General features: G+C 50.9%; 1 protein-coding gene across 1 annotated transcript in view; it reads left to right on the forward strand.

Annotated features, from left to right (window-relative positions):
• Positions 1–12,310, forward strand: part of Sdk1 (sidekick cell adhesion molecule 1) — an 881,670-nt gene that overhangs the window by 829,707 nt on the left and 39,653 nt on the right. Inside the window, exons 36-38 of the mRNA XM_047533731.1 lie at positions 5,420–5,535; positions 7,617–7,803; positions 9,486–9,623. Coding sequence (XP_047389687.1) covers positions 5,420–5,535; positions 7,617–7,803; positions 9,486–9,623 — 441 coding nt within the window. The remainder of the gene's footprint in view (positions 1–5,419; positions 5,536–7,616; positions 7,804–9,485; positions 9,624–12,310) is intronic.

A 12,310-nucleotide genomic window follows, 5' to 3' on the forward strand; every position in this document is an offset into this window, starting at 1 on the left:
TGTGGTATAGCTACTTAGAGCCCCCAAAGGGACGCGACCCCAATGGAACCAGTGCCTACCCTCCCCAGGAAATTTCCTGGGTGGGGTGGGACTAGGATGGCCACCTTCCTTGGGGAAGGGTCTCATGAGCTCATAGCCAGACATCTGGACCCACCTCTCCCTTGAGGTCCTGCTTGCAGGGCTGGGCGCCCCTCACGGGGATCATTTCATTTCATCTCAAAGCCCTCCAAGCCTGGCATCTCCCCCTCCCACACATGACAAGACTGAACAAAGTGCTTGGAGTCACAGTGAGCAAGAGAGAAATCATCACCTACTCTTGACCTCAAAAACCCTGGAGAATTCTGGAAAGAAGGGGACTCTAGGTTGAGAGAAGGGTGATCCATATCCATCATGTCTGTTACGATATTCTTACTTGGAATCGTCCATTGGAAGCTTTTTAAAATTTACCAATGATGCCAAATGAAGCACTCATTTACAACCTGAAGTCCCTGAGGGCAGGGCCACGGCACTTGGACTACCTGGGACAGCAGGGTCTCCCTGCCCTGTGAGGATGGCAGTGATTTGGACACCCTGGTCCTTGGGCTCATGCACTCGTCCTGGTACCCAGCTTTGTACTTCCTGGCTCCCTGCCAAGCCTGCCCATTCCCCACTGGCTCACGTTCCTACCTGTTGTACTCTGTCACCAGTTCTGACTTGTCCCCATCCAGTTGAAGTAGTATGTTTCATTAAACTTCCTCTGTGTGGAGAAGGCCCTGAAGGCCTGTACATACCACATCTGCAGCGTGCCTCCAGGTATCCCAGCTTAGGGGAACAGACGTGTTGGCAAAGTTTGCCGAGAAGGTAAATTAGAGAATTCTGTTTCCTATTTACTTCAACAGGGAGTCAGAGAGAGGATTTGACCAGGAAAATGTTGATGTAATTAAAGTCAGTGGATGAATGCAGAATTGAAAAGTTGTATTATTTCATTATGGTAAAACATGAACAATGATCCTCAAATTATCAGTTAAAATCCTGCTCTACCCAAATAATAAATAAATGTTTTCAGATTAAAAAACTGACAGTAGAAACCTAATACAGACCATCACAGTCTAACACGCCTCTAGCAAAAGCAGGTGCCCAGCATGACTGAGGGGGATTTGGCAGCAGCAGGAAGCCCCCACATGGCCTAGGTGGCCCTACTAAAGTGATTGCTTGGCATGGTCTGGGGTGACCCTGACAATAGTGGATGCCCAGCATGGCCTAGGGTGTCCCTAGCAATAGTGGTATCTGGTGAGGCCTATGGTAGCCACGGCAATAATAGGTGCCCCTAGTGACAGGATGACCTGCCTTCTGTGAGCCCAATAAACACCCTGCTTTCTTATTGAGGTTTGCCCTTCCTTTCCCTCCTGGGACAGTGCCCTCACTCTGTTGACCCAGGGTCCCATGTCAGTTCTTCCCATTATTTAGGAGTCAGTCCAATGTTCTGTCTTCCAGGAAACACCCACATCGCCAGCCAGAAGCACTGTCTTCTGGCCCCTTGAACCTCTGTTCACATACAACTTACATTGTGATCACTGCCATGTTTCTCTCTTGTTAAACTATCTTTTACATCTTTGCATCCATCCACCTGTCAACCCTAAGCCCAGGGTCCAGTTAATATTCAGGAAGTTTCCAACATAGTTGAGCTGTGGAAACAACTAACCCTGACTCTCAGAGTCTCTAACCCCAGGGGGTGCTCACCTCCATGTTGCCTGTCCTTCAAGCATGGCCAGTGTCTGCTTCCTCTTCTCCTCAAGACTCAGGCTGAGGTCCCAGCCATGTGAGGCCAGCCCATCTGGAGACTCTAGGAACAGGGGTGAGCAGCAGGCCACATACCCTCCAGAAGCTTCTGCTGGGAGGCAGCCCTGTGGCTGCTGCCCATGTTCCACTGCTGCCCCCGTGGCATTGGTCAAATGGGTGGGAGGAGGGTGAGCCATCCACCTTCAGGAGAGGCCACCACAAACTCCATGGCCACACCACTTTCCACCAGTAACATGATGGCCCTCTGCCACAGGGTGTAAATATTTTGAACGAGGGAGGGGAAAACCAAATGAATGAGTGTCCTTCTCCCTGCATTCACTCCTGTGCCTCTGCTCTCTTGGGTCCTTGGCTTTACACAGTCCACCTCCTTATCCCCAGTGGAGGCCCAAACCCTCCAGGAGTACTGGGCCTGTAGCCAGCCACGCTTTCTCCTATCCATAGCTACCTAAGATAAAGTCTAATTTATAAATTAGGTACTCTGTAACATTAACAGCAATAACTAATAGTGAGGTAGAACAGTGAGGACAGTGTGTTGCAACAAAAGTTATATGAATGTGGTCTCTCTCTCTCTCTGGAATTTTCCATTTAATATTTTCAGACCATGGTTGATCACAGGTGATTGAAACCACAGAGAGAGAGATGCAGGTGGGGGGATGGCTCCTTTCCATGGTGTGAGCATGGCAATGCCCATCCTGCCACCCACCTTAAAACTTGAGGCAAGACTACAGCACAAGACTCCGCATGGCCCAGCTCCCCCAGGCCTGGTGGGACACAGGCCTGCTCTTTGCTTACTAGCAAGTGAAGACCACTTCAGAAGTAGCTTTGTGTTTTGGGGGCTGCTTGCTGATGAAGCTGAAGGTGATGGCCACCTGGATGCTGAGCCCGCTGGGTGGAGTGAGACAGACCCAGACATGGCCCCGGACCCTGTGAGGCTCCCCTTCCCAGCACAGGCAGCAAGACCAGGGAGAGCCATACCACATCCTGGCTCAGCCTACAGCACCCAATTTTTAAGGGCTTCCCAAAGTAACCAGCCAGAATTCCATAAAATTCCAGAAGCCTCTGGAATTCCATTATAAGTGTCAGGTGCAAGTTGTCTCTGGAAGTCCCTGAATGTTCTCTGTCACTGTCTTAGAGAAGTCCTTCTCTAAGATCATGCCAGTGCCCTGGCAAGGGTGCAGGAGCCACCCCACCAAGGAAGGGAGCACCAAGCTCTGTCATGGCGCTGTCACCCTCTACATGAGGCATGCTGGACAGGTCTCAGCTTGGCACCATAACCATTCTGTGCCATCTTTAAGTGCTGTGTGGGGGCAATCTACAAATCAACAAATGCCAGGTGTTACTGGCCAAAAGCACTTTTTAAAAAGAACTTCATGTATTTTTAAAAAACATCCTGGCTGATGTTTGTAGCTTCCTAATGCTGCAAATGTTCCGTTGGGAGAACAAAGAGAAACTGACTGAACTGAGCCACCTCGGCTCCCCAGCTGCACCATACCTAGCGAGGCTTGGTTGCATTCAGGACTGGGAACAGCAGGGCCTTCCTGAAAGTCAAGTTCTCCTATCAGGCTGGCAGCCTGGCAGCTTTCAGGAGCCAGAAAAAATAAGTCCCCAAACCAATAGGCTTTGCTCTGTGTTTACATTTATTTCTCTCTTCCCTGCATGTGTAATCAACAAAAAGGTCTTTGTTACCTGCAGTATTTTTATGACACAGAAACGCTGGGCTTCTGCATAGCTGGCGGCTGCACAGAGCATCTCAGCTGCCCGAGAGGCACCAGGGGCCCTTGTCCAGCGTCCACCCTAGCCAGGAGGCACGCAGCCCCAAGCACTGGAGGCTGCCTGGAGCTCACGGAGTCCACCAGTTCCCACTGATAGACATCTGAGTCCAGGGCTGCTGGGACTCTGGATTTAGCGAAACCCGTGGAAAAGAAACCTTGGGGTGTTGGGGGGAGTCCTAAGCCACCACCAGGGTAATGGTCATGTTCAATTTTACCTTTCACATTTTAATTGTACAACAGTAATTTTGCAATAGAGTTGCCGATGGCAAACATGCAAAAGACATTAACTTTATTTATGTTTTGGATTATTAATGTGGCTGTTAAAATTCCTCCAGTTAGTTTTGATTGAATTGTTTTTTTGTGTGATTCTGTTGTTTAATGGAGCGGTAAATAAGAATTTCTGATAATGAGGCTGAGCATCTGTCACAACAACCTGGTGTGGGTTATTAACATTTCCATTAACGGCAGGGTGGGCAGTGATAATATGGAAACCACACAGTTAGAACAAAATAAATAGTTGGTGTCAGACTGAGCGGGTGTTAATTACTATTTTATTCTACATTGGGGGGAGAGAGCAGAGAGTGGGGAGAGGGACATGGGAAGGGGTGATTGATGAGGTCATTCTCTCCCCAGAAGGCCTCTCCTGAGCCCAGGTACCCAGCCATCTCGGACAGTGACTGTTTTGTTGCCTATTTATGCCTATTTATAAGCAGACCTGAATCAAAATGTAGCTATGCTTTGGGCCTACAGATCGTGGCCACAGGAGGTGAGGGGGGCTTGGCCTTCCAGAGCTGGGAACCCAGTATAACTCCACACAGCTCTGCAAGGTCCAGCCCAGCCCAGATCTCCACTGGGAATGCCCCAGTGGGAGAAGGGAGTAACCCAGGAAGAGGCAGTGAACAGACTATCCTGAGAAAGTGCCCAGCATGGAATTCAGAGATGGTCTGAAGCCAGCAAAATATAGAGAAAATAGGAATGTTCCAGAATGTGCATGTGGGCTCTGTGCATTGCTCACAACTCCCGAATGCTTGCATAGGAGGTGCAACCATGCTGTCCCCATAGTTATTTCATCTTCTGCATGCAGTGTGCATTGAGGGGGTACCCCAGGGAGACCCTCCCATGGGAAAAAGCAGGAGGTGGGGGCAAGGACTTGGTGCTCAGAACTTGCAAACTGTGAAAGCCTCAGAGAGCAACGTGGAGTTGCATTCCCAGGAAGCTGGGTCCTATCCATCTGGAGAAGCAACCCTGTATGTCCAGACTAGCTTGTTCTAGGACAGGCTTCACCACTGGGCCGCCTGCACTTGTGATGGCAATACAAATATCTTTTCTTCCTCCTAAAACCCTCTTCAACTCTCAGCATTTCCCCCAGTGAGGAATGTCAGCAGAGCCTGTGACTGCCTTGCTCTCGGGTATCTCTGGCCGCACCCCAGGCACCCCTGGCACCTCCATTTATCATCCACATTCCTTGCTACTGTGATCTCACAGTAGGTGCCAAACCACCCCTGAGCACCATCCGAGAGCACGTGGATTCCTGTACCTGTTTGTTTTCAAACACTCGGCTAACTCTAACTCAGTGGAATCAGCTTTCTTTGCAATTTTGTATGTTTTACTTTCTGCATTTAAGGATGTTCTGGGAGGGTTTGTAGCCTCCCCAGGCATGAAAGGACTAAGAACTGCGGGGACACAAGCATGGAGCTGGGATGTTATTGTGCCCCAGTTCTCCCAAGCCAGGGCAATGTCCAGGCAGACTCTCCCCTGCTGCCATCATGGAATTAGGACTTAGATGAACCCTGTGGGGGTGTGGGTGGGGGTCCCCCCAGCTTCTGAAGGAACATGCCAGTTACCCTCTTGTGCTATTCTCTCCTCAGCCCCAGCGATGGCCCCGCAGAACATCCAGGTTACCCCGCTCACGGCCAGCCAGCTGGAGGTCACATGGGACCCGCCACCCCCAGAGAGCCAGAATGGGAACATCCAGGGTTACAAGGCAAGCGCTCACGCATGGTTGGCTCTTTCTTCCAGCTCACTTGTTGCCCGGTATGAGGCCCCAGGGCTTCAGCTGGAATCCTGGCACCCCTCCAGGGCTGCCGCCCTCTGCTCACTGTGTCCTGCTGTTTTCTCAGTGGCAGATACACAGCAGGCTGGGAGCTGCCGCCTGGAGCGTCTGGAACAGGCTTGTCTGGACCGTGGCCTGGGATCAAAGCAGCCGGGGGTGGGAGTGTGCAGCTGCTTTGTGTCGACCAGGCTGGGGGTTCCTTGGCTTATCCAAAGGTGCTGGAGTTTGTCCCTCCTCCAGCCTCTGTGGCCTGCCCAGGGAACCCAACTTCTTCCAGTGCCCACTCTGGAGCCACCAGCAGATTCACTGCCAGTAACAGGAAATGGGGTGTCCTCAAAATAGCAGTTCTGCTCAGTCACTGTGGGACATTGAGTGAGTCCCTCAGTTCAATAGATCTGGGTGGGACCTGAAAATTACATTTCTAACAAGTTCCTGGGTGGCATGGATTTTGGGAACCCTACTTTGAGAACCATATAATGTGGTCTGAGTCATCATTAGCTACATGTTGCAGAGATGCAGGAAAAGAAAAGATAGCTTGCTGTTCCAACATGAGCCCCAGGCGCAGTGGTGTGGGTTACACTGAATTGGTTTGTCCAGGGCACCTTAAGCTCTTGGCTGCTAAGGTCTCATCTGCTAGGAGAGCTTGAGACCCCTGGACAGCTGCAAAAACCATCCAGAAGAGAGAGAGAGAGAGAGAGAGAGGGAAAAAAAAAACCCTATTCTGTTCCCTGAAAATGCCCCATCCTTCTCTAGAATTAATTTCCTTGTCTGACCTGCTAGAGCCCCAGTTGATCAGTTATCAGAGTCTATGGTATAGCCTGCCCTGATGCCTATTGGACCAATTAAATGTCCATTTAAAAATGATTCTTGTAGGTGTTTTATGAAAATTAATACCTTCCTCCCTGGCAGGGCTGTTACAATGATTAATGAGGTAATGGCAAGTCCTGTGAGCTCGGAGGCAAGGTGCTATTTATGTATGTCCAAAATATGTTTTCTCATTTCCTTAATGATAAAGACATTGAACTTGGATATTGATCTCAAGTTAGCAAGGCCTGTGTGAGTGAAGGACCCTCTTTGGTCAGCTCTGCAAGCAGACATGCAGCTGTGTCTTGCAAGTGAAAATCATTGGTGCTCACCTGTCAAGACCTGCACCAGCACAGATGTGACCTATGCATGTGCAAGGTGGGATGCCGCTCTGAGCCCCAGAGACCCCCTGCATCCTCTGTGCTGCTCTTGCACTGGGTGTACTGTTCTCAGGGCCTGGCTTGGGCTTAGTTCTTCAGAGCCAAGATGGATCTTCTGGCCTGTGTTGTCTTTGGGCAGCCCAGCTGGCACTGGCTGGGGCAGTGGTTCCCGGCCAACTGTCTTGGGAAGTGATTCTGGCAACCAATTCAAACTTTTGTACTTGGGCATCAAGTTCACCAACAAGCACATCAAAGCTAGCCAAGAGGAAATAGAACCCAGAAGAGGTATAGGGCTTTCCCACCAGTTCTGAGTCCATCATGCCTTTACTTCCTATGATTTTTAGTGTTTTGATTTCCAAAGTATATTTGTCATATTGATCAAAAATTTAGATCTCAGCTTTGAACAAAACATGGTAACATGGTAGAGTTTGGGCCTCATTCTTTCCGCAGGTTGGAGCAGGAAGTAGACAGTCTCCAGAAGACTGGGGGTGCCCAGCAGAGGCCCTGGACACAGACCCCAGCAGGGCGAGCTTTGTAATCTAGGCACCTACTGGAGACTGAAGGAAAGAACCCTTCCCATGCTGAGACCCCACCTTGAAAGGTTTGATTAGGCAATGCTCACAGTCTAGGTGAGCAACTCAGAGACACTAATCTTTGCCCAGTGACGTCAGCAGCCACAGACCTTCATCTACCCACAGTCGCCCCTGGTCCCTTGGGGGAAGGTGCCCCACCCCACAATACTCTGCCCAGGACACAGGCCCAGCCTCGGGAGCTGTCCTACAGGCAGCTTCCTCCTGACCCTCCCTTCCCTGGTGCCCTTCCTAACAGATCTACTACTGGGAGTCAGACAGGCAGAATGAAACAGAGAAAATGAAGGTCCTCTTCCTCCCCGAGCCCACAGTGAAGCTGAAGAACCTGACCAGCCACACCAAGTACATGGTCAGCATATCTGCCTTCAACGCTGCCGGCGACGGGCCCAAGAGTGACCCTCGACAAGGGCGCACCCATCAGGCCGGTAGGTGGGCGGTTTCCTCTCTTCAGGCCTCAGCCACCAGCCTGAGTCACTTTCCTGGTGGCTCCAGGGACCCCCAGGCAGAATAAACTGTCCCTTCCCTTGGTTTCCACAGCTCTTTGCTCTGCCTTTCCTGTCACCTGCACCACCTTGTGCAGCAGGAATTTGGAGAGGCAGGAGCTGGTTCCCTGTACCTGGCCTTGCCTGGTCCTCGGGGGCACTAAGCCAGTGTTAAGGTTGGAGCAGCACATGTTCTCTCCCGAACCCTGAGGAGGCAGAGAGGAAGGGCCTTGCGACTGCCGTCCAGCCTCATCCTGACCACAGGCTACACTCCAGAGCCTCTGGAAAATTCTCATCACAGCTGCCTCCTTTGTGTGGACCCCTGGGGCTGAGCTCCTTGTGCCTCAAAGCCAGGCACCAAGACTGGGTCTCCGCTGGGTTTCAGGTCCCACAGAGCACCCCTGGAGTAGGTTGGCAGCCGCCTCTTAGCTCCAGGTACTTGACAGGGTCCACGCTGACAGGGGACCTCAAGGCCTCGCCCCACACAGAGGGTACAGCGTATGCCTCACAGGCTACGTCCCTAGCAAGTCTCAGTTCTAGTGACCTGGAAATCAAAGGAGATCCCAAGAAATAGTGAACTAACTTTAGGGTACAGGAAGTTCTCAGAGACCCTTAATGAGAAATTCCAAGACCAGGAAAGTGGGGTTCAGGAGCCTATGGGGTGTGAAGATGCAGGGCTTTGGGCTCCCTGACATTCTGTGGGCTCATCCACTTAATACCCTATCCAGATGATCAACCCCTGATCAGGGGCCCCCAGGCCCATATCCTGTGAGATGACTATGCCCGAGTTCAAAGGCTGCTTCCTTCTGCCCCCATCCAGCTCCCAAGGGGGCGGATTTTAAAATCTGAGCTAGAAGAACCTGAGAAGATTTGTGGGACAGAAAGTAGGGGTTGGGGTTACCTTGGGGTACCAGGACCTAGTAGGTCATGGGACTAAAGGACCCAGAATGGGAGGGAAGAGGGCTCTGCTGCTCCCAGAGGCCCTCCCAGCAGCAGGGTGAGTAGAGGAGACGAAGCACCCGCTCAACCTGTCAGGCAGAGCTGACTCCAGCACATGTCCGCCTGCACGGAACCCAGGCAGAGCTGTTGAGCAGACTCCACCCTGGCCGCACTCCTGGCCTTCCGAATCTGCCAGCAACTCCCTTGACTTGGTCATCTCCCCCATCAGCCCAGTAGGGCCCACTGAGACCACGGTGTCAGGGGATTTCAGATGGAGGCATGGGGGTGTCCTCCAAGAACCCCAGGGAGAAGAGAGGACATGTCCACCACGGCCTCTGGGGAGCTCTGTCTCCCCAAAAGAGCAGGACAAGTGGAGCCATCTGCATTTCATTTTCTGTCTCCATCTATTATTCATTTTTAGGCCTTTGTTAGTTCATCTCTCAAGCTCCTTTGTGTTCCAGCTCTGTCATTTTCTCTGCTCTTCTCGGGAGGGTCTGTGTTTCTGATTGATCCTAGGAAGTTCGTAGGTGATCAATGAGTCTCCTTTTCATCCCGTGGCATTTAGACTTTTACTGAGTTGAAAATAACACCTAATAACATTTTCTCTTCTGTGTGGAGGCTCAGACGTGAACGTGTGATCCATAAAGGTGCTCTAGTGGAAGTCACTCTGTGCTCTGTTCTTCCAGCTCCTGGAGCCCCCAGCTTCTTGGCATTCTCGGAAATAACCTCCAGCACACTCAACGTGTCCTGGGGGGAGCCAGTGGCAGCCAATGGTGTCCTTCAGGGCTATCGCGTGGTGTATGAACCCTTGGCACCTGTCCAAGGTAAGACCAGAGGGAGCCGGGGAGGGCACCAGGTCTGCCACCTGACCTTACTTTCAGCCAGAGTCTTCCAGAAGCTCAGAAAGGGAAGGAAAGGCTGATCTGAGACAGGCCCCAAGTTCAGAATCCAATGTGATGATTTCCCTATGGAACCTTGACTAGTCTCCAAAACCCATGAGAGCTCTCTGTTCTTCCTCCTGAGAGTTGAGTCCCTGGGGTGGCCCACAGAGACCACCCCAAGCTCCACTTGGAACCACTTTGGCACTGTTGGCCCTTGACATCATGGGCATCCCCATGAGAAGAGACGTGGAGAGCCCAGTGTCCCCGGATAGTGTTCTGGTGCTCCCGGCCACTCATTCATGTCTCAACAGTTTATCAGTGCCTGCAGTGTACCCAACACCGTTCTAGATGCTGGAGTCCCGGGACCAGGAGAGCAAGGGTCTTGACTGACTGCATCAAGATCCTTGCTCTTCTGAGTCCAGCAAGTTTGTATTCCAGCAGTAGAGAGGCAGCATGCAAATAATTAAACCAACAAGCAGGAATTTGATGGTAATTGATGCTGTGAAGAAAAGAGGCTAGGAACACATAAGGATGTGGCATGTGAGGGAGGACCCTGGGCACAAACGTCTAGGAAACCTTCCTATAGAGGACTCAGTGACAGTACAGACCCTGAGGAAGACAGGGCCCAGTGTCCCACATGACCTGGTCTGAACGAGGGAACATGGGGCAGGCCAGAGCCAACTGAGGTGATCTGAATTTTTCTAGGGAAGCTTCTATAGTTTGGATCTGGAATGTTTCCCCGCAAATGTTCATGTGTTGGGGGCTTAGTCCCCAGTGCGGCAGTGTTCAAAGGTGAGCTTCTGAGAAGAGATTGAGGCAGGAGGGTTCTGATCTCATCAGTGGGTTAATCCATTGGTGATTCACAGCTGAAGGGACTATTGGGAGGTGGTGGGAACTTAGGAAGTGGTCCTAGTTGAAGGGAGTAAGTTCTTGGGGACTGCCCCTGGGGACTATCTCTTCTCCCTTGCTCCTTCCCCCACCTGCATTTTTTTGCTTCCTGGCTGCCAAGAGGTGAGCAGCTTTGCTCCTCCACACCCTCCCCACCATGATGGGCTTTCTCACTACAAATCCACAGTGATGGAGCCAAGCACCTACAGACTGAAATTTCCAAAACCATAAGCCAGAATAAATCTTTCCTCCTTTAAGTTTTATCTCAGGTATTTTGTCACAGTGATGGAGAGCTGACTAACAAAGGGAAACCGAGCAAGAAGACCTGCTTTACAAAGGCCCCTTTCCCCCTGGCTAAATACCACAGTCTAAATACCACAGGATGAAAAGAGGATTATTGATCATCCCAGAACTTCCTAGATCAATCAGAAACAGACCCTCTAGAGAGCAAGGAGGGAGTATTTCAACACAGGAGCTTGAGAGAAGAAATGACAAAGCTGGAAAATGAATAGATGGAAACAGAGGATGAAGGGCAGAGGGCTTTTGGGAGAGGGCACAGGGACCCCATGGAAGCTCAGCAGTGGAGAGCAGGCAGGGCTGCGGTAGAGCCTGTGTGAGCCTGGAGGAGACAGGTGATGGTGGGCAAGGTGAGCAGTGGTGGGTTAGGGATGTGTTTTGAAGGAGCCTGAGGACTATGTCCTCGAACTGGAAGCAAGGACAGGAGCTGGGGAGTGAGTGGCAGGGCCTCCCTCCCATGGCAGTCTCTCCTGTTCCTGCCCTGTTAAATGTGACCTGCTGCTGGTATCTTCTCTGATCATCTCCCTCATCCACTAGATGATGGATGGGTACGTGTCCACTGAGGGCTCCGTGACATTTCTTCCTCACCCCAGAGTCAAGCCCAGCTGTCTCTGCCCAGTGGCCCAGGGCAGGTTCCCCTGGTAATAGACACAGCCAGCCTGTAAAAATTATAGATTATTTAATGTCTAGGAGGAAAAATATAACAGCATATCAAATAATATTGGCTCTCCATTTAAAGCAGTGATAAAAGTTTCCTTTTAAAATAAGCACATTCAGATAAAACAGGGACTTGATTTGAAGGAGGACATTGAAGCACTAGATTTTATTTCATTGAATCTAAGATGCCATTGACTGTAAGATTCATAGTTATTTTATGACATGCTAAGAAAGAAGAAATACTCCCAATAAACTATGGCCCGATACTTGTGTGTCATCAATTCTGAGCTGCATCCCAAATCAGGGATGTGAAAATATGAGAAAGAAAAACAAAACGGATCTGAGATCATCGATGTGTCTGACCGTTGATGGTGAGCATGGTGGAGGTGATCTGTGCACGTGGTTCTCAAAGTGCGGAGAACCCTGGAGGGACGTGGACTTGGCCTGGCCCCTGCTTGGCTGTGTTCTTTCCAGGACCCAGCACCCATCTGGGAACCTGGTGGCCTTGGCGTGGCCATCTTCAAGGACCCAGTGCAGATGCCCAGGAGGGGATCTGCTCATCATTCCTGTGCACTCTGCAGGGAGAAGCACAGAGTTCCCAGGGACCTTCCATGCTGCTTGGCAGCATTCTCTCTCTTTTCCTGACACCTCTGCACACAGGCACACACGCTTACATATGCATGGTGTGTACCTTGGTTCGCGTGCACAAGCAGCCCAAGTTACAAATACTTTTCCGAGGATATCATCTGGAGCCATTTAAATGAGAAATGATTGTCAAAACCTCATGG

This window comes from Sciurus carolinensis, chromosome 18 (genome assembly GCF_902686445.1).
Source record: "Sciurus carolinensis chromosome 18, mSciCar1.2, whole genome shotgun sequence".
Taxonomy (NCBI): domain Eukaryota; kingdom Metazoa; phylum Chordata; class Mammalia; order Rodentia; family Sciuridae; genus Sciurus; species Sciurus carolinensis.